Here is a 23475-nt window from a genome sequence, read left to right on the forward strand (position 1 = left end):
GAGCTTTCCCCTAAGGTCAGGAACATGGCATGGTTGTCCAATATCACCACTGCTATTCAACATAGTACTAGAAATCCTAGCCTCAGCAATCAGACAACAAAAAAGAAATAAAAGGCATCTGAATTGGCATAGAAGTCAAACTCTCACTCTTTGCAGATGAAATGTTACTTTATGTGGAAAACCCAAAAGACTCCACTCCAAAACTGCTAGAATTCGTACAGGAATTCAGTAAAGTGTCAGGATATAAAATCAATGCACAGAAATCAGTTGCATTTCTATACACTAATAGCAAGACAGAAGAAAGAGAAATTAAGGGGTTGATCCCATTTATAATTGCACCCAAAACCATAAGATATCTAGGAATAAACCTAACCAAAGAAGCAAAGCATCTGTATTCAAAAAACTATAAAGTAAACATGAAAAAAATTGAGGAAGACACAAAGAAATAGAAAAGTGTTCCATGCTCATGGACTGCAAAAACAAATATTATGAAACTATCTATGCTACCTAAAACAATCTACACATTTATTGCAATCCCTATCAAAATACCAACATTTTTGTTTCAAAGAAATGGAACAACTAATCCTAAAATTTATATGGAACCAGAAAAGACCCTGAATAACCAGAGGAATGTTGAAAAAGGAAACCAAATATGGTGGCATCACAATTCCAGACTTAAAGCTCTATTACAAAACTGTAGTCATCAAGACAGTATGGTACTGGCACAAAAATAGGCACATAGATCAGTGGAAGAGAATAGAGAGCCCAGAAATGAACCCTCAACTCTATGGTCAACTAGTTTTTGACAAAGCAGGAAAGAATGTCCAATGGAAAAAAGACAGTCCCTTCAACAAATGGTGTTGGGAAAATTGGACAGCCACATGCAAAAGAATGAAACTGGACCATTTTGTGTGTGGATACCACACACAAAAATAGACTCAAAATGGATGAAAGACCTCAATGTGAGAAAGGAATCCATCAAATTCCTTGAGAAGAACACAGGCAGCAACCTCTTCGACCTCAGCCGCAGCAACTTCTTCCTAGAAACATCGCCAAAGGCAAGGGAAGCAGGGGCAAAAATGAACTATTGGGACTTCATCAAGATCAAAAGTTTTTGCACAGCAAAGGAAACAGTCAACAAAACCAAAAGACAAATGACAGAATGGAAGAAGATATTTGCAAATGACATATCAGATAATGGGCTAGTATCCAAAATCTATAATAAACTCATCAAACTCAACACCCAAAGAACAAAGAATCCAATCAAGAAATGGGCAGAAGACATGAACAGACATTTCTGCAAAGAAGACATCCAAATGGCCAACAGACACATGAAAAAGTGCTCAACATCACTCGGCATCAGGGAAATACAAATCAAAACCACAGTGAGGTACCACCTCACATCAGTCAGAACAGCTAAAATTAACAAGTCAGGAAATGACAGATGTTGGCGAAGATGCCAAGAAAGGGAAACCCTCCTACACCATTGGTAGGAGCGCAAGCTCGTGCAGCCACTCTGGAAAATAGCATGGAGGTTCCTCAAAAGGTTGAAAATAGAGCTACCCTACAATCCAGCAATCACACTACTGAGTATTTACCCTAAAGATAACAAATGTAGGGATCCAAAGGGGCACGTGCACACAAATACTTCTAGCAGCAATGTCCACAATAGCCAAACTATGGAAAAAACATAGATATCCATCAGCAGATGAAGGGATAAAGACAATGTGGTATATGTACACAATGGACCATTATGCAGCCCACCAAAAAAATGAAATCTTGCATTTGCAATGATGTGGATAAGACTAGAGGGTATTATGTTAAGCGAAATAAGTCAATCAGAGAAAGCCAATTATCATATAATCTCTCTCAAATGAGGAATTTGAGAGGCAGGGCAGGGAGTCGTGGGGGATAGGGAGGGAAAAAATGAAACAAGATGGGATTGGGAGGGAGACAAACCATAAGAGACTCTTAATCTCAGGAAAAAACTGAGGGTTACTGGGGGGTTGGGGGGTGGCAGAGGGATAGGGTAGCTTGGTTATGGACATTGGGGAGGGTATGTGCTATGCTGAGTGCTGTGAAATGTGTAAGCCTGATGATTCACAGACCTATACCCGTGGGGGAAATAATTCATTATATGTTAATAAAAAATAAAAAATAAATTTAAAAAAGAAAGAAAAGTTGTTGGGATCTCAAAAATAGCTCTCACACACAGTTATATAGCTCTTTAATTGAAAACCTAGAGCTATGTATCTCTGATTATGCAAAGCAATGACCGTTTAAGAGTTATTTTGCTGTTGGGAACACCAACCACTCTCTCCTTGCCTTCTACATAGACTTTCTGATCAAATAGATTGGGCAAATACATTAGAGCAGTGCCTCCTGAACTTTAATATTCATACAGATGACTTCATGATCTTGTTAATGTGAAGACTCTAATTCAATAAGAATGATGCATGGTCTAAGATTCTGCGTTTCTTTTTTTTTTTTAAGATTTTATTTATTTATTTATTTGACAAAGAGAGAGAGATCACAAGCACGGGGAGCAGCAGAGAGGAGTGGGAGAATCAGGCTCCCCACCGAGCAGGGAGCCTGATGCAGGACTTGATCCCAGGACCCTGAGATCATGACGTGAGCTGAAGGAAGATGCTTATCCAACTGAATCACCCAGGTGCCCCCAGATTCTGAATTTCTAACAAGTTTCTATGTGATGCTGATGGCAAGGCTCTAGGTCCCTCCAATTACTAAGAAACAGGGTGGAGGAGAATGTGAGAATCATAGAAACTTAGGACCAGCAAGAACTTTATAGAATCCTCCTTGCCTCGTTAATAATTAGGCAACCAAATCCCAGAGATGAGAGGTTACCGACTCAAAACCACACCGTGAGATTTTGAGAGATTCTAAACATTCCACACTGTGCCCTTCCTCTTCTTCTTTCACCTCCCATCTGTGTGACCTTGTTGGGCCATCACACCTCTGTGAGCCTCAGATTTCTCATGTGTTACACTGGGAGGATAAGGACATTTGCTCTACCTCCCCCACAAGGTTGCTCTAATGAAGTGAAATAATATATGTGCATGCATTTAATTTAACCACACTAAATAGAGCATTACAAGGTTTTCTGATATTGACCAGCTAAGATAACGATGTGTTGGGCTCTCTATTTGTTAATGGTAACTGTCCTTTGGAGCTGATGTAGATAATAGGAGGCATGGTACCTAATCTCTTGTTCTTCTTTTGTTAGACCTGATCCAAATTTTAGATGTATCTTGGCAGAACTGAGCCAGTCTTCCAAACAACTGAAATAACAATAATGAGAAAGACATATTTAGAAATAATATTTTCGAGATAAATTTCTCTCTTTTGAATGAAACTGCCAAAACAACTTACCCAATTTTCTGGAACTGTCCTTCTAAGTTGTTCCAAACATATCTTATTTTCTGCACTTTTATGCATCTCACCTGCAAAAGAAAAGTACTAAGAAAGTCTTTAGTTTAAGGATTTGTAAATACATAGCAGTTCAGTAGCTAAAGAAGCATCTGGGGAAGAAGCAAGGATAGAGCCCTAATATATTTAAAATGATCCTTTCCTAACTTACCCCAACCTTCCCTAATAACACAAGTAGGCTTCTTTATTAGAAGTTATTCAGTCTGTGTGTATCATGGGCCTACTATATGGATAAGCATGTGACTAAAACTTAATCTCTGCATTCCACTATTTGATAACCCAACAAGGGAAAAAATGTTACAAATGAGAAAACTAGGGACACCTGGGTGGTGCAGTTGGTTAAGTGGCCGATTCTTGGTTTTGGCTCAGGGCATGATCTCAGGGCCCCGATCTCAGGATTGTGAGGTGGTGGAGTCCTGGGTAGAGCTCTGCACTGAGGTTGGAGTTTACTTGAGATTCTCTTTTCCTCTCCCTCTGACCCTCCTTCTCCTGCTCATACATTCCCTCTTTCACTCTCTTTCTCTCCCTCAAATAAATAAAAATCAATCTCAAAAAAACAGAGAGAGAAAACTATACCATACAGTCAAACATATACATGTCAAACAAATAAAAATACAATAAAGTAAAATTTGTAGTACTGAAATGTAGAAATATAGAGAGGACAGATGTCTGAAGGCATCATGGAGGAGATGACATCTGAGCTGCAGCCCTGAAGGGTTGGAAGACTTTTGCTCAGATGAGAAGGAAAAAGAGCATTTCAAAGAGATTATGCACAAGTTAGTCATGGGGAGGGACAAATGATTGGGCCCATTTGACTATAGACTGGAGAGTGAGTCTAGAAAGATAAAGATAAATTAATAAAGAGTGTACAGCCTTAAATGCTAGGATGAGGTATCTAGGGCATTTTCTTGTAGACAACGGACTTGCAGAGAGAACTACAGAGGAGACAATGACAAAGATTAGACAGGGAGAAGGTTCTAGAAGACAGTGAGCAGGCTATTGCAAGAAAATGTGCTCCAGGAAGTGAGGGTCTAAGCGTGTGGGCAGTAAGAAGGGAAAGTAAGGTTCATGCTGATGGCAATTAGGCATTCTTGTTTCTGAATTTCTTTAAGCAACTTTATATGCACATCTGAATCTCTGTCACCTAGTGATGTAACTGATGCAACTGATCACAAAGTGAGACTGTCATATGGTTATGGAGCCATGCTTATAATCTCATTTTGCCCACTGGGATTAACTAGCAAGCTTTAAAAAATACTAAAGTCGGGTTCCACCCCCAGGTGATTCCTATTTCATTTGTCTGGGTTGCAACCTGGCCATAAATATTCTTACATTTTCTTCAGATAGTTCTATTGTGCAAAGTTGAGAAACAGTGTTCTTCCTTTTACAGCTTCTCTGATAATTGTGTCCTTCAGAAATTCAAGTAAATTTTTCTATGCCTAAGTTTCCCCATGAATAAATTGAGGCAATTGAACTGATTATCCACTGCAGCTCTTCTGAGTATGCTCTATACCCATGAATAGGATAATCCATATAAAGGTTAGATAAATTCTAGAACTGGGTAGAGCATATAGCTGAAATATAATAAGGGTCCAACACATTTTTTTTTGTAAATAAGTGAATGAATGCTTTGTACAACCACATGGCAGCTAGAAATAGAGCTTAAAGCCCTAAGCTTCAACACCTGGGTTACACTAAATGAATCTCAACACTGTTCGATAAATATATGTGTATGCACACAGATGTGCACACACACACACACACACACACACACACACACATATTCGTAGTGACCCAGTAAGAGTGTTAAATGCTGTACGTTTTATTTTACAGAATGGACTTATTTCAGCAAGACTGGTTGCAAAATAACTTTAAAAACTAAATCCTATTTTCCAATTGATTTTCAATCTATAAAGTTAGAGTGCACTGCCACTGGGAGTGATTCTTTCTTCACAAGCTTCAAGATGGAGTAAGGAAAAAGTGTGTGAAGGCGGTCATAGCCCATGTTGAGACTTCATGCTTCCTGCCTCACACTTGCCATTCCTGTTCAGGCCCTGTAATTCTGTAAGCAGAGCTGGACTGTACTCACAGCTACTGTCTGTTGAGGACTTGGGGGCCTTTCACACATTCTCTTTAGTCTTGTTCATCATCCTCTGGCACAACAGGCATTACTTTCACCTTTACTCCATCCTTCATCCCTGAAGTTCATTTTGATTAAATCATTTGCCCAAGAACACACCTATTAAGAGGCGGGAGTCAAATTTGAACTCAAACCCATCTGGCTCCAAAGTCCAGTCTCTCAAAGGATATGATGTTCAAACAAGTCTCAGAAGAAGATCTGAAAAATCCCATCACTGCCAAGATTCAAGCTGAAGAAAGTGAGGGTTGCCTCCTTTATTAATTCCCTAGGTTCAAAATTCTGAGTCAGAACATGTTTAAAGGGCAAGCTGTGGGAGAATGTGAGGGCCCTGCTCCATTAGGGAGCCTAAATCCACACTGAGATTGAGAAGCTAATAAAATATAATGGACACAGAACATTAACAGGTGAAGGCAGCAATAACGGAGAATAAAGAGGTTACTGGTAAATTTTACCTCAGGCCAGAAAATAGAAAGCTCCATTATCTCCTGATAATTTCTTGAGTCCATTCGTCACAGAGTGAGAAGAATGATCCCATCAAAGACCTTTCAAATATCTTTAACATTCCCCTAGCAGGAATCATCTCTGCCTGGAGTCTCTCTGCTTCCCTTATCCCCTTCAGAGGCTCTGGACGCAAGTAAGAGGATGTGAAGTACAGTATTTGCATGGGGTGGAGTTTCTTTGCCCATTTCCTGGAACTTCTGACCAGGAAATAGTAATTAGGACATCAGGGGTATGCGGTGGGGTGATTGTCATCTTTCTGCTCAGAACCAGGAACCTTGTCTCTCCCCAGGCTTCCTGTTCCTCATTTCTTGTTGGAACACGTTGTGAGAGCATCCTGTTTAACAGGTTAAGCACTGGGTTTTCCTTTTGCCTGTGATCCCACAATGATCCTTAGAGTCTCCTCTTAGCCTGAATTTGTAAGCCTGACAGAGCTCTTTTGCTGCAGGTCTCCAAACTCTCCCTGCAGGGCCGGAAATGTTGTCCTGTCAGTACTGTTGCTCTTCTCACTGTCCCATTCAGTATTGTCATGGCTGAGCCAGTGCAACCTCCCTCAATTTCAGTGAAAGTTCCTGTCCTTTATGAATGTAACTCAGGATGGTTCACAAATAACCTTAATGTCTCATCTTAAGTTTACAACGGCCTGAGAAACAGGCACAGGAGTTATTGCTCTCGTTTTATAAGCAATAAGCTCAAGGCTCAGAGAGGCAGTAATTAGCCAAACTCTCTAAGCCATATGTGGTAAATGAAGATATCAAGCCTGGGGCCAGGGCTTTCCATTTCAAGACCTCTGTCCCTTCTTTACATTTTGATTATTTAAGCATTTCTTCATCTTGTTGTCCACTTATTTGTTTGATGCAATTAGAAAAGGTGGAGGTCAATAACAATCTCAGGTACATAAAATTGATTTGGGATGCCTACTTACCCAGGTGAATAACCACCTGTTAGTTGAAGGTGTTAGTTGAAGGTGTTTGACCTCTTTTGTTTTTGTTTTTTTAGGAAATTAAGACAGCTGGATGATAACAATTGACAATAGAGAAACTGCTCAGCAATTGACTTTTATTATTTTTAAAAATTGACCTTGAGCTCATAAAACTTAACAGCTGTCTACACATACATAAATTTAAGAGAAAACAGTTGTCTTATAAACTATGCCTTTATTATGAATGTTAGCTAGTCATAATCCAAGTAGTATTAATTTAATATGGAGAACAGGGAGTAACCAAATACATTTTTGAAAGACAGAACTCAAAATAAGGTCATTTTGGAGATCTAAGAAAAGACCTTAGGATGTTTCTGGGCGATTACCTTTAAGTAAGAGAAACCCTGTTTCATACATTATCATACAAGGTCTGATGGTACTAAGAGCTAATGTGTACTGAGCATCTACTGTGCACCTGGCACCGTATTATTCTTTGTGTTCCTTAACTTATTGAATGTCATCAATGAACAGTAGAGGTAGGCATTGTCATCATCATTCCATACATGAGGAAACAGGTTCAACAGAGCTTAGTAACAGATCCAAGGCTGTACAGTTTAGAAAGATGAAGCTGAGATTTGAACTCAGCTCTGTCTACCTCCAAAGTGCATGTTCTTTATAATGTTCTATGCATACTGTAGAGGATTGGCACAGTGGAGGATCTAAACTTATATTTCGGGGGAGAAAGATTACATTTCTCTAGCATCAGCAGTTACCATAGTTTACTTACCTTTAGGTCTGGCTTTCTGATGGCTCTATTTATGATGTACTCCTCATCTGTAATGACAGGGTGGTCAGGAGTGACACCTAACTCGCTGTTTAATGATGACAGGTGGATCCACATTACCTTTTTCCGTGAGTAAGTTTGGAATTCATCCTGAGGAAATAAACACCAAAACCCTTATGAAGATGAGAGAAGTCATCAGGCTAAAATTCAACATAGGAAACATCATTTTAATATAATCCTGCAAGTTTATGGAGTTAATAAACATTCTACACAAAATTACATGCCCTTGAACACTAGTAGATATAAAGCCTTGAAGGAAAAAGCCTGTTATCATTTATTGAAGAATCTGGATGTGACTATGAGGCAATGCCCTATATAACAAAATTCAAGGGTAGGGAGGTGGATTCCCAGAAAAGACCTAGTTTTCCCTCTTACCCTTCAATCCGTGAGGCCACAACCAGATGCGAATTTTCACCAGAAGGGGGGAAAAAAAGGCAAAAAGCAAGCACTCTAAAGGGCTTCTGCTGGTTTCTGAGGATGGGGAAACCAGATCAATCAAAGCATCCCAGGACTTCCAGACCTAACTTCGATTCTACCTCTTCCAGGACAGCCCCTGTAACACCATTTGGGGGTGGGGGACTATCATTATCCTCACTCCCAAAGATCCTAACTACCCTCTCTTGTGCTCCTAATCACTTTCTTTATTATCATTATTATTATTATTATTTTCAGTTAACCACTGTATAGTACATCATTAGTTTTTAATGTAGTGTTCAAGGATTCATTAGTTGTGTACAACAACCAGTGCTCATCACAACACGTGCCCTCCTTAATACCCAACACATGATTACCCTATCCCCCCACCTCCCTAATTTCTGAAATCCTCAGTTTGCTTCCCAGAGTCCAGAGTCTCCGATGGTTTGTCTCAGGCACTGATTTCTTCCCATTAAGTTTTCCCTCCCTTCCCCTGTGGCCCTCTGTGCTATTCCTAATGTTTCACATATGAGTGAAACCATAGGATAATTGTCTTTCTCTGCTTGACTTATTTCACTTAGCATAACCCCCTCCAGTTCCATCTTACTCAGTGTTTGCTTTGTATTCTCTTAGTTCACTTAGACCACTAGGTAGAAAGGTAGAAAAGTAGAAGGTAGAAAGGTAGAAGGTAGAAAACATGTTTTATTGTCCCTTATATCCCTGTCCATGTGGAGAACTGTGACCTGCCCAGTGAAAGTGAATGAATGGATGTTTGTCCGTGACTGAATGCATGGATTGAAGGCGCCCAAAGGTAACTGTCAGAAGGTTAGCATAGGTAGGATTCAAGAAGTTACCTTCCTTCATGATCTTAACTGAAACCCCTTCCTTTGAAGTTCACTGCTGACTTCATCACAGAATAAAACTAGAATGAGTAGTGCTGGATTGAGTAACAGGTACTACAATGGTACCTCAGAGACAGACACAGTAATAACTGTGGTTATTATCTGGAATGAGCAAATCTTTTTTTTTTTCCAGAAAAAACAAGGCTGATTTATTTTACTATGTAAGCATTAAAAAATTTTTACTCTTATATGTAAATGACAAGAAAAATATGACAGGCAAGTATTTGTAACATATACAATGAAGGGTTAATACTTTGTTGGTGCAAACTAGAAGACAAACACTGGGAGTAAAACTGAAATAACAATTCAGAAAAGACAAAAAGGTGAAATGTGAATATTGAAGGTTGGGTTAATAAGTAATAGAAATCCAGTGAAAACAATGAAGATCCATAGTTTGTGTACAAAAATAGGCAATATTTTCAAAATGATAAAGGTTTTGTTAGAGAGGCATCCCCACAGGTTAGTGAGGTCTCATTTTTTAACAAAGCAAATTTGACAGTTACATATGATTTATTTTTAAAAATCATATTTATAACCTTGTAATTTTATTTTTAGAAATGTACCCCTAAAGAATAACCATAAACATTTAAAAAAACCCATATTTGTGCAAAAAGATGTTCATCATTTTTACATGAACAGTTTTAAACAACTAAAACGATGTCAAAGTCCAAAAGAATTAAATGGAATGGGTAAATCTTATGCATAAAATCCACTAGGATGACTGGGATACCTCGGGAGCTAGGAAGGGTGGCAAGGGAAGTCCAGCCTGAAAAATAATTTGATGCCTAAGGAATGTAGATCAGAGCTGGGAGTTTTCTCCACCAAACCCACATTTGTGGGGAAGAGTATACCAGCCGCTGCTGCAAAAGGACAAGAGCAGAAGATACACTTGTTGTTGGAGCTAATCTCTTACGCTGATTTTCCTCAAGAGAAGCCCACCTCCATGGCTTTGCTCCTTTAGCTTCCTCAGCCTGGATTACACATCAGTCTTTACTCTCTTTAAGCCTTCATAAGGCTAGACCCTAACCATCCTATGGGGTCCAGCTCAAATTTCACATTATGGGAAACTCTTCAATTCCTCTTTCCCCTAAAATATCAGGGTACTTGATCCTTTACCTGTCACCTTATCACTCCTCTTGAACTGTGGGTAGGGACTGCTTCTGATGGGTATCTGTGTTCAGCCGGGCCTAACACAGCTTCTGAGAGACAGCCAGAGACTAAACCGGGGAGAGATAAAGAAGTAGGGTAGAGGCAGAAGAGGGGAAAACAAAGCAAAAGGTGTAGGGAGAGAAGGGAGGACGAGGAGGGAAGAGAAAGAAAGGGAAGGAGAAGGAAGGGGATGGACATAAGGAAGGGGGAAAGTAGTAGAAATTTGAAAGTTAATGGATTAATTCTAAAAACCAGTAAGTATATAACTAAATCAAATTAGATTTCTATGAAGTTAACTTCAGAGCCTAAAAATGACAGAAAATGGTTACATTTCTAATGATTGAGCCACTGAACTGGTGGACGTGTTCTGGGTATTGTAGGATAGGCAACAACTCCATAGGACATATCTTGACAATGATACAGTTCAACATTATATGATTCTGCCTTTGATCACGTCAAAGGGAATATTGTTGTAAGGGGGGTTTGTTTGAATATCTAACAATAAGAAGAAATAGTTAACATTTATTTAGCATTTCTGTTCCAAGTACTCCATCAACAAGGCTCAGGCCAGACCAGTCTGGTATGGGCAGCAAGGCCAGAACGGAGACCTAAAGCCAGGTCTTCCTACTCCAAATCTTGACTCCTTCCTCTTTGTTTCAACAAGTTGTCCATGTTTTTTTGCTCATGTATGAAAATTACCATGAAATCTGCATTATGTAACAAATAGCATCCAGTTTTTCACAATCTCTGCTCTTTTGGCAGCAGAGAATCTGATTCCTAAAACCAAGCTGTCACCCCTTGGCCCCGTGAGGCAGCAAATAGACCTCTTGATTATAATGCCTAAAAAGGGAATGGCAAAGTGGAATACTGGAACTCCCAAGCTCTCCCAGGCCAATGATAATCTAATGCACCAACTGCATGCCTTCATCTAGGTCAGTATGCAACCAAAATTCATCTATATGCCTCCATCTTATTACATAAACTGTATCATATTTAAATCAAAGGTATTTGGATATAGTTGCCTTTAAGTTTATTTCTTACCATCACTCTTACCCCCCCAACTCCTATAACCCATAATTCTATATAATGCAAATGTATAAATCTTTTTTTTTTTTTTTGAAAGAGAGAGTGCATGGGAGTGTCTTGGGGGTGGGAGGGGCAGCAAAGTGAGCCCCACCCCAAGCTCAAGTTCCCCACCCTGAAATCATGACCTGAGCCAAAATCAAGTGTCAAATGTCCAGCACTTAACCAACTGAGCCACCCAGACCACTGATATAATGCAAACTATAATTCTATAGGTCTAGGAAAGATACCAATAGAGAGACAACTATTTTTCTTAGAGTGGGTAATAATATTGATTTTTCTCATTTATTGCCATGTTAAACACTCTGTAAAATTATTCTTTTTTTTTTTTTTTAAGAAATTTACCCAACTTTTTAAGGAAAAAAGAGCAGGTAAAAAGATGGAGGGGAAAGTGTGTCAGTTGTGAGGTGGTCGCTCTGATTAACACCAACAGCTTCTCCCGGTTTTTGGTCTGGCGTCGCCCAATACGGAAAAAGCACAGACCCCTTTCTGAACAGATTTCAGGTCTGAACCATCTTGACCATCACTGCAACTCTCTGAGCCTAATTTCTGCATCCGGCAAGCGGGGCTGAGAATACGACATGTTACGGTTGTTTTAAGAATTAAATGCAATAACACATAATGCACCTGGTCCACAGTCTGGCCTGTTGCTGAGTGCAACAAATACTGGTTGTCCTATGGCTCTGTGCCTTATTTTCCACAGCGTGTTGTTCCTGAGAGCTTTCTGTAAATAGCACTTCGTTTTCCCTTTGAGGAAATGTGAGAGTCTCTGAGAGTCTTTCTATTTATTTTTCCTTTCTGAAAAAGAAGCAGTTTTACCTGGAAATGGCTATTCCACTTCACTCTGTTTCCCTGCTCTCTCAAGCAGTTAATGATCCATAGAGATTTAAGTGCACCGGAGGAGCGACCACTTTAAATAACTGCTTTGTAATGCAAATAATCCAAACTGTTTGCTTGGCAAGTCTAGGCTTTTAACACCTCCAGGCTCCTTGAGCAGGCTTTACCTTCTTTTTATCAAGAGAATTAACCAGCTCAGTCCCTGAATTTAAAGAGTAGAATTTAAAATAATTCAAGAGCGCATTTCAAAGAACTGAATGTACACAGGGGAACTTTGTTTGACCTAGGTGTGCGGGGGTGACGAGGAGTGCGGGGGGGGTGGCCACTGGGCATTTTTTAATTTCCTGTGGTCTTGGAATTTCTGAACTTTGAAATGCCAGGCTAACTTTTATATTTGCACAAAGCAAGTGGCCTTGCTTATCTTCTTACAACATTTTGTAATACACATCTGTTGGACTTTCAGAGTAGTATAATGGTCACTTTAAGTTCATGCCAATGCTGCGACTGACCTTGTGTAAGAGTTTGCTACACAAAATGTACTTCTGAGATTGCCTTAAGAAGAAAAGTGACCCAGGATGCCTGGGTGGCTCAGTCAGTTAAATGTCTGTCTGCCTTTGGCTCAGGTCATGATCCCAGAGTCCCAGGATTGAGCCCCATGGGCTCCCTGCTCAATGGGGAGCCTGCTTCTCCCTCTCCCTCTGCTCCTCCCCCTGCTTGTGCTCTCTCTCAAATAAATAAATAAAATCTTTACCAAAAAAAAATAATAATAATAAAAGAATAAATTTAAAAAGATGATGAAAAGTAACCCATTGCAAAGTTCCAAAGAGGTATCAGAATGGCAGTATTTTTCATTTGGACGTGGATACATCATAATGCTAAAAACATAAACTCTAGCTAAGATGAAGTACTTAGAGGATTATGAATAAAGTAATAATAACTTACATTTTTCAGGTTCTTTCTAAAACACTATTTTTAGTCTTTACAGACCCATGATTTTGGCAAAATATTATTCTTTTTATTTTTAATTATCACTTTTTTCTTTCCTTTCTCCTTCTTGGTCATACCCACTGATACTCTTAATAGCTTGACCTAATATTCCCAAAGTTGCTTAGCTGGAAAAAGTTGACATTGGCTAGAATGTAGGATTTAGTTATAAAATAGAGAAAGAAAGTTCTGTGCATTAAAGAAATCTCTCACTAATTATTGTCTCAGTACTCTCGGTACATGTTGCCAGAAAAAGGGGAGAGGTATAGTGGTATGAAGACAGGACAAAGCAGGGAAGTTGTATGACAAAACAAGAGCTATATCTATGTTTGTATACCGAAAAAAAAAAAAAAAGGAAATTCTGAACAATTCAGCATATACTTTTGGGGAGATTAAGTATTTTGCTTGTATTCACTATCATTTTCTGAAGGAATAATGGGTAGTGAGTTTGCTAATTGTCCAAAATGTCTGGAGACGTGGGGCATAGTAAGAAGTAACAAATAAAAAGTCAAAGTTGGTTTTACAAAGTGTGTAGTGACCAAGGCCCATGGAATGACTACATGCCAGGCCTGGATTTCATCAAAGCACCTTACATGTACCATCTCATTTATTTCTCATGACAATATGGCAGGCACTATTGTTAGCGCCACTTAACACAAGAAGAGTAAGTAGAGGCAAAGTGGGTGAAGATGTGCTAAGTAACTTGCCTATTATGGATTGGTTCCATATGTTGAAGCCCTATCCCCCAGTGTGAGTGCATTTGGAGATAAAGACTTTAGGAAGTAATTAAGATTAAGTGAGGCCATAAGGGTGAGGTCCTAATGCAATAGGGCTGGTGCCCTTCTGAGAAGAGAAAGAACCAAACCTCTCCCTCTAACACGTGAGAACACAGAGAGAGGGTATTTGGTCCTTTGCAAGCCAGAAGAAAGGTCTCACCAGGAACTAATCCTGCCAACACCTTGATCTCGAAATTCTAGCTTCCAGAACCTTGAGAAAATAAGTTTTTATTGTTTAAGGCACCCCGTCTGTGGTATGCTATTATGGCAGCCTAAGCTACTACATTGCTCAAAGTAGGTCAAGAGCAACACTGGGAATAAACCCAGGCAGTCAGGCTCCAGACTCCACTCTTCTACCGTTTTACAGTATTGCCTCTCTGGAGCCTGCTTACTGGCCGGAGGGTACTAAGATCCCAGTTCCAACTCCAGTTCAGCTCTGGACAGAAGTTTTTCTTTCACTGCTTACAGCTATGGGACCCTGAACTTTTCTTTAAAGTTCTCTATGCTTCCATCTGTAAAATGGCAGGGGAGGGGGGGAAATAATCTCTACCAGAAAAGACCATGTGAGGCAACATATTTGCAAATATCTTGCAAACTGTAAATCACAATACAAACGGCCCTCTGTTAGTAATCACAATGGTATGGTACTGGCACAAAAATAAACACATAGATCAGTGGAAGTAGTAGAAAACCCAGAAACAAACCCACAGTTATATGGTTGGTTAATCTTTGACAAAGTAGGAAAGAATATGCAATGACAAAAACACAGTCTCTTCAACAAATGGTGTTAAGAAAATGGACAGTTACATGCAAAAGAATGAAACTGGACCAATTTCTCACACCGTACATAAAAAATAAATTCAAAATGGATCAATGGCCTAAATGTAGGACCTAAAACCATAAAAACCCTAGAACAGGGAAACCTGGATGGCTCAGTCGGTTAAGCATTTGCCTTCAACTCAGGTCATGATCCCAGGGTCCTGAGATTGAGTCCCACATCAGGCTCCTCGCTCAGTGGAAGCCTGCTTCTCCCTCTGCTTGCCACTCTCCCTGCTTGTGCTCTCTCTCTCTCTCTGACAAATAAATAAATAAAATCTTTTTCTTTTTTTTTTTTTTAATCCTAGAAGAGAGCACAGGTGGAACTTTCTCCTACATCAGCCATAGCAACATTTTTACTAGATAGGTCTTCTGAGGTAAGAGAAATAAAAGCAAGAAAAAAAGCCTATTAAGACTACATCAAAATAAAAACTTCTGTGCAGTGAAGGAAACAATCAACAAAACTGAAAGGCAACCTAGTGGGTGGGAAAAGATATTTGCAAATGACACATCTGATAAAGGGTTAATATCCAAAATATATAAAAAACTGATACAACTCAACACCCAAAAAACAAATAATCCAATTTAAAAAGAGACAGAAGACATGAACAGACACTTTTCCAAAGAGGACATACAGATGGCCAAAAGACAAATGAAAAGATGTTCATATCATTCATCATCAGGAAAATGTAAGTCAAAACTACAATGAGATATCACCTCATACCTGTCAGAATGGCTAAAAAACACAAGAAACAAGTGTTGGTGAAGATGTGGAGGAAAAGGAGTCCTCATAGACTGTTGGTGGGAATGCCAACTGATGCAGCCACTATGCAAAACAGTATGGCTGTTCTTCAAAAAATAAAAATAAAAATAAAACTACTGTATGATACAGTAATTGCACTACTGAATATTGACACAAAAAAATACAAAAACACTAATTTGAAAGGATATATGCACCCTTATGTTTATTGCAGCATTGTTTACAATAGCCAAATTATAGAAGCAGCTCAAGTGTGCATCAAAAGATGAATGGGTAAAGAAGATGTGTGCGCGCGCGCGCGCACACACACACACACACACGAATATTATTCAGCCAAAAGAGAACAAAATCTTGCTGTTTGCAAGCCATGGATGGAGCTAGAAAGTATAATGCTGAGTGAAATAAGTCAGTCGAAGAAAGACAAATACCACATGATTGTACTCACATGTGGAATTTAAGGAACAAAACAAACAAGCAAAAGGAGACAAAAGAGAGAAACAGAGAGAGACAAATCAAGAAGCAGACTTTTACTACAAAAAAACTGATGGTTACTGGAAGGGAGGTAGGAGGGGGATGGGTATAATAGATGATTAGGATTAAAGTGTACACTAAAAAAAATAAGTCAATAAATAAATAGCCCTGTGTTATGAAAGACAAACTATTTTTCTTAACATAGAATCATTTCTGATAGGAGAGCCCACAAAATCTCAGGGCTCTCTGGTTGGACGTCTAAGGAAAAACCATGTTGAAATAAGGGGTGGGGGAAGGTGATTCAGAAGAGGGAATGTGTACCTAAAAGAAATATAATACTGTCTTCCCTTACTTTCTCAGCCTTGACTCTTCACTTTAGCATCTTTGTAGGAAAGTGCTGGTAAAAACCATGAGACCATTTATTACAGATTAAATTCAATTTATTTAATTGTATTAAATAAATATTGAGCATCTGCTGTGGCCACGTACTAGATGATGTGGAGAGTGAAAAGTAAGTCACAGTTACTGTCTTGAAAAAGCCTATAATCTAATAAAATAAAAACTATAAATAAATGAATATAGCATAATGAGGAAAAACTCTGGATTTACAGAGTCAGAAGACAGGTGCAAGTTCTTTGTCCATACTATTACCTTTTCCTGAGCCATTTCCCAGGTGCCCCTCCCCACCAGCCACCATCACCTTTGACTCATTATCCTTTGGAGATTGGAAAGCCTCCTTGACTTGGTCAAAGCCCTATCCTGTCTTATAATCTTACCATAACTATGAATCTTTCCTGAGCAGCACTTATAACAATTAGATATTTATGTTTATTTGTTTAGTGATCTAGTAAACTTCATGAGGTCAAGAACTTTGATTTGACTAATTGTTATACCCCACTCCCTGTCCAGAGTTAGCCCTGTGGCTGGCACACAACGTGTGTTCATCAAATTTATTAAGGAGGGAAGGAGGAAAAGAGGGAGAGAGGAGTGGGGGAGGGAAATCCTAGGTGACATTTACTAGGCTTTCTAGACTGCAAAGCTGTTACCTGTATCCTCATCTGTAAAATAGAGACAGATGATAGTGCCCATATCCCAGCATTGTTATGGAAATTATATGAAATAGTCAATGAAATTCTGTTTTATAAAATGTGAAATGAATTAGCATTTTAATACAGGGCAGATTGCAGAAAGCATTATAGCAGTCAGAGGTGAAAATACGGAACTAAAGGAGAAGGAAGGAAAGGTAATTAATTCCCCCCAGAATTGAGGCAGAGAATGGATCAGCAATGGAAAAGGAGGTAGACGGCTGAGGGATGACTAGGTTTTCACAAAGCAGTAGAACACCTACTTTCTATACTCGTGCGTGTGAGTGTGTGCATGTACGAGTTGACTCCTCACCAGAATGTCACTCTACTGGACAGGGATTTCCATCTGTTTGGGTCATAGCTGTATTCCCGGTACCTATAACAATGTCTGGTACATGATTGGCGCTCAGGAAGTATTTAGCGAATGAATAAATAACTGAATGAATGAACAGGTTAGAAAATAGCAGAAGAAATGTTATGAGTAAAAGCAAAGACAAAAAGTGTCTGGCTCCCTTGGGAAACGGCGTTGATGGGAGGCCCCTGGGTTTGGAGAGACCAGACCACAGAGAAGGAGTGAAAGATGAGTCAGGAATCCAGAATACGTGAATACAAATATTGGTGGCTAAGAGCATCCCGGGGCTCGTGGTCTTCGGATGCCATTTGCATGGCTGAGTTGAAGAATTTCTGAGTTTTCTAACTAAGACCCCCAGCACTGACATCTTTAGGTGAAACTGAAGAAAAATGCTCCCCATTAAAACACTGAAATAAAACACCCTGACTCAGCCTAGTAACTAATCATCACATTCTCCTCTGCACATCATGAGTCTTTGACAACATGTCACATATGACAGGAAAGGAAAAAAAAATGCATCTGTAATTATAATAAAGATGAAAACTATGGAAATTATCAGTAGCATCTGAATTCAAAACACCAATGAATGTAAATCATGGTATTTGCATAGAAATGTGGCAACCCTACAGATATCAGTTAAAATTCAGAAGTAGATGAATAATGAATAAAATGCCACTTTTAAAATTACAAAATAAAAGTGTAATTACTCTTGTATTTTGGAAAAATCTCACTCTTAGAGGAGCTTAATAAGAGATGGGAAACTGAAAATAAACTGAGCACTAAAGACTTTTTAGTCAGTACATCAGCGCCCCCCCACTTTTTTTAATGTTAAAAAATGACTACCTCATCAGTGTCTGTGTTAATGATCTGTAATCTTACCAGTGTGTGATTGATGATAAATACCAAGTACTGATTTTTTAATAACATGAAAAATAGACATACAACACATTTTCAGGTAGTAGTTTTCTTAGCCCTCCTTAATGGGAGGTCTTTATAGTCCAGCTATCACAATATAATTCAAATAAAAAAATTTTAAGGTGTCATTTCATGCAAATAACCTAGCCACAGACTTTTAAACTATTGGTGACCAAAGCTTCTTTTCATCTAAAGCTCAGATTGTAAGAATGTTTGGTATAATTGAGTTCTTGTCTAATTCCATAAAGACTAATTTAGAACCTCATTTATTTGGAGAGTTTCTGGCATAGCAAATCCATTTAAGATGACACGTAAGAGGAGGTAATTAAAAATTAAAGTTGAAATCAAGATGAAAAAGGCAAGATTGAAGCTGGTTTAGATGGCTCTGATTAGTTATGGAGGGCAGTGAGATGGGAGAGGGGCTTAAAACACTTTGAAAGAAACAAAGAGGAAGAGAATGGAACACAGCACCCTAAGGCACCAGTGTTTTTAAATTTTTTCCAGTATGTAGCCAGGTGCAAAGTTGACCGCATGCCACCGGGAGAGGTGACCTCATGGAGCACGGGTGAATACTGGGGATTCGAAGGCCCTAGACCTCTTTCCCATGTCCCCCATCCTGGAAGGGAATGCTCCTGGCTCAAAAGGGGAGGGCACAGCTTCCAGAAAGCAGCCTGTTATATGTGGGGCACCTAGCCCAGAGCAGACTCTTCTGTAAAGCAAGCTGTCAGAGCTGCCTCAGCAATAATACACACACACACACACACACACACACACTCACTCACAATTAAAATGATCTTTGATCACATATTTTACAGTTTGCAACGGGCTTTTCAATCCACAACCTCATTTCATCCTCACACCAACGCACTCAAGAACAAGTACTCTTCCTAGGCCTATTTCCCAAGTAGGGAAATCGAGGTCCTGAAAGGTCAGGTAACACTCCCGAGGGGTCACACATCTGGAGTGCTAGGACCTCTTGACTCCGAATCCCAAACGGTACACTCGTTCCCTATTGGTTGACAATTTGTTTGTTTCTCTTACTGGATGTTTCTTTCTCTTTTCTCCCTCTTCATTTTCCCTTTACACACCTTCCCCTCAAGTTCTTTCATTTTCCTCCCTTCCATTGCCATGCTTGTTTCCTCCTATTCCTGTCTGTGCCTTGGCTCTGCCTGCAGTCTCAGACAGTACAGCTAGGCCAGCCAGCCAGTCATTCTCAGATCCAGAGAGTCTGGCGGTACACTCTGAAAGGCAGGAAGCTTTTCTGTTCCTGAGGTTGTTTCTGCAGCAGCAAGAGCGTTGGCCCTTGAGAATGATAGTAAAGCTTGGAAGGAGGTACCTCTGGTTTCATGCTTATGACTTGTTGCTATCCTCCCCTCTCGCCGCATTAAATACTGTGTTTACCTCGAGAGAATGCTATATATAAAGAGGTGCTAACAGCCCAGCAGAGGTTGATTTATCAATAGTTTCGCTGTCATTCTGGGTCATTTGGGCTGATGTGTTGTGAGAAACGCTCACTAAAAGTCAGTCAGGGACAGATCGTTCCGTGAGACTGTATCTTGACTCCTATCAATGGGAAGAGCCACTTCAGCCTATTGGCCACTATGTATTTATGGAATCCCCACCACATGCAGGAACTAATGCAGCAATTAGCTAATTAGAGATAATCCCTTCCCTTGTGGAGCTGACATGGCAGCAGGAACAGGAACGACACACATTGTCTAAGTGGAATGAATGCTAGGAGGAAGTATTTGCTGAGCAAATTCAAGGAAACTCGCCTAACACCAGCACTTTGTATTAGAGAGAGAGAGAGAGAGAGAGAGAGACAATGAACTCAGAACAAGATGGCTGCCTTTTATTTTTTTTTTTTCACCTGGCTTATCTGCAGGACGCAACACACTCCCTCAAAGATTGTGGCTTTCTCAAATCAACAGAAGACAGTATCCTCCCTCTCTCCTCCCTACCTCTTCCCATCCCTTGCTGCAGAGTTGCTCGAGGGGGACTAGGATAGTAGATACATCAGGACATGGGAGAAGCATCCATGTGAACTTTGTATCTTGCTGCCTGCCTTAACTACTTCACATTACCCATTACTTTCAGCTGTTCAGAGGGTTCTATAGGCTCTAATATTCACAAGACTCACAAGTTTAGAAGGAATATCCTGTGAAGCAGGTCTTTTTAATGAAATCCTGTCATACACAAATTATTGAGTTCTTGGTAAATAAATGCAAGGCTGTGATGGAACTTTCCATGTGCACGTCTCCCACAGCCATCCTGCAATGAGCTGTCCAAGAGAAAGGGCCGCCAGGTACAAAGCCAGATGCACACTTACCGTTGTCCTCAGCAACACGACATCTGCCTCTTGTAAGGAACATGGGACACAATTTGCCCACACATGCCAAGCAGGTCTCCAGTAAAACACCAAGGGGAGGATCCCAAATGAGAAGATGGATCCAGCAAGACAGAGGGTTTTCCGGCAGCCTTGAGTCCGGTAGCCAAATATCTCCTGGGGAAGAATCAAAATGACCCCAAATATCGGTTAAGTACAGTAAATAGCAAATCAACCAATTGGGATTTGGGTGATAAAACAGGGGACGGAGAATGAAGAAGTCAAGGAGAGAGTGAGAAACTGGAGAAGAATCCCTAACAAAATACCACGTGTTCCCAGGCCTCCAGGAAGTCACAATCAAACTGGGAAACTTAGTTGCTATCATTCGAGCACCTGGTTACTCTGTGCCAAACACTATGTTAAGAGATACATTATCTTAAGTCTCTTAAACATTCCTTGAATAGAATGATATTACCCTCATTCATAAATGGTAAGGTTGAGCTCAGAAAGCTTGAATGGAAAGACCTGGCCAAGGGCCCCAAGCTAAGAATTCTGTTTCCAAGAGTCAAATCCATGTTTGATCCATAGCCTTCACAGACATGACTATGAGCTATGTGATGGGAGGACCAGATGACCAGCAGTCACATGGGCAGGAGAGAACCAGGCTTTGAGGGTGTAGTCTGGATGTGATGAAAGTGTTTGACCCACAAGAGGGTGAGTAACTAACTGCGAACCTGCTGTCAGGGGTTTAGGGTGGGGCTGTGCATTCCCACCCTCCACCTTTGTTCAGTTGCACAAAGAATTTCACAGCACGGGGGAAAATTCATAGAAACTATTTGGGTTATTGAGCCCTTGCTATGAGCTGGGAGGGGAATTGAAACCCTGAATGATACAAATATGGCAAGAGAAGAGTCTTCTAATATATTTAAAATCTGGACAACCTTCTTCCTTCCAAGTACAACCTGAGACAGAATGGAAAACCAGCCCTAAAGTTTAAGGCCTCAGTTCCACAGTTCTATCACACAAAGTCAAAGGTATCCATTATACTGATCCTCGTGGCCAAAACTGAGAAATCAAGTATCTTCATTAAAAGCATAAGAAATAACCCGGAGGATATGGGGAGATGGAGAGGAGAAGGGAGTTGAGGGAAATTGGAGGGGGAGATGAACCATGAGAGACTATGGACTCTGAAAAACAATTGAGGGTTTTGAAGGGGCGGGGGTGAGAAGTTGGGTGAGCCTGGTGGTGGGTATTATGGAGGGCACATATTGTATGGAGCACTGGGTGTGGTGCATAAACAATGAATTCTGGTACACTGAAAAGAAATTAAAAAAATAATTTTTTTTTAAAAAAAGCATATTCTCTGGACCAAGACACGTTGGATTCAAAGCCTAACTCTACCACTTGCTGGGTATGACCCTGAGCACGTTATTTAGCCTCTTTATTCTTCGGTTTCTCATCCATAAGATGGGGGTGGTGATAGAACCCACTTCACAGGGTTATGGTAAAGATTAAATAAGTTACTACGCGTAAGGGCTACACATGTGTTTATTGCTGCTGCTGCTTATGCTGCTAGTTGCTGCTGCTTCTACTACCATCTAACCATTTCCCCTGAAGTAGACCTGAAATTCTACCCCTCAGTTATTGGCATTTAGATCTAAGAATTCCTCATGTCAATCATTCTGCTCCTGCTAGGACTGCCTGTTAGGATAACAAGGGAGCTGGAACACACAACTCTAAATCAGCTACCTTCCTTGTCTCCTTGATAAAGATTACATTATCAGAAGGGTTTCTGTGATCCTTGGCTAAAGGCGCTTACATGTGTAATTTTGGGGGGCCTTCCTCATATTAGCAGTGTCTATGGGTGCTGACTGTCTGCCTTCGGTATTGTCCACATTTGGCGTGCCTTGGATAAAGTATTCACACTAACTCAAAAACATAAGCTCTTGGCCAATTTTGAAAACTAGAATGTCTCTCTTGACATGAATCCTCTCTTGTCCCAAACTCAAGCTCTTGCTCTCCAGCTGCCAGGCCTGAAATTGTTCTGCCCGCTCATCATTCTTGAAGCAATGTTTTGTTGACCCCATATTGAACAGGATCCCAATCCTAAATCCCATACCTGTTCTGAGTCTACCCCATTATCTTTTCCCATGTGCTTTTTAATGTTTCTACAGTTTGGAACAGGTCAACTTCTACCTAACAACCCAGACATGGTATCATATTTTTTTGAATGTTATATTTAAAAGTTTCTTTTTATTGCCCATGAATTGAGCCCCCCATGTAATATGTCCGAGTTACACCAATTCTAGAAGCACAGATATCTCTGTTACCATGTATTCTTTTATGGCCTATGCCATGAGAGCCCTCTATAGTTTCTAAATTGTCTTCATATTCATTATCGAAATAATGTAAACAGGAATTATTACCTTCAACTTTCAGCTAAGAAAACTGAAGTTTAAAGTTATTATATATAATAGATGTGATTGACAACTATTATTGGTAACAATGATAGTAGCTAAGATTTATTGAGCACTTCGAAGCCCTTCATGAAGCACTTTGCATCTACTCTTCCATTTAGCTGAAAGAGATTAAATAAGTTTCTCAAAGCATAAAGCTCATAAATAACTCAAAACTAGACCTCTGGTCTAGACCTCTGCAGCACAGGGCAGATAACGTGAGCTGGTCATTTCCACTCTAAGGTTCTTCTTCATTCTGCCTTGGATTTCAGTTCAATGTAACAAATAATTTTTAAGT

The 23475-nt window shown here is 39.9% G+C and overlaps 1 protein-coding gene across 5 annotated transcripts in view; it reads right to left on the reverse strand.

The window, feature by feature from the left end:
- Positions 1–23475, reverse strand: part of ATP13A4 (ATPase 13A4) — a 122284-nt gene that overhangs the window by 69184 nt on the left and 29625 nt on the right. For all 5 annotated transcript variants that reach the window (XM_032869263.1, XM_032869264.1, XM_032869265.1 and 2 more), the window contains exons 2-5: positions 20725–20898; positions 7795–7941; positions 3391–3461; positions 3219–3299 (exon numbers count right to left, since the gene is read on the reverse strand). In XM_032869263.1, the coding sequence (XP_032725154.1) occupies positions 3219–3299; positions 3391–3461; positions 7795–7941; positions 20725–20898 (473 nt within the window). The remainder of the gene's footprint in view (positions 1–3218; positions 3300–3390; positions 3462–7794; positions 7942–20724; positions 20899–23475) is intronic.

This window comes from Lontra canadensis, unplaced genomic scaffold, assembly GCF_010015895.1.
Source record: "Lontra canadensis isolate GAN:19392208 unplaced genomic scaffold, GSC_riverotter_1.0 scaffold38, whole genome shotgun sequence".
NCBI classification, from domain to species: Eukaryota; Metazoa; Chordata; class Mammalia; order Carnivora; family Mustelidae; genus Lontra; species Lontra canadensis.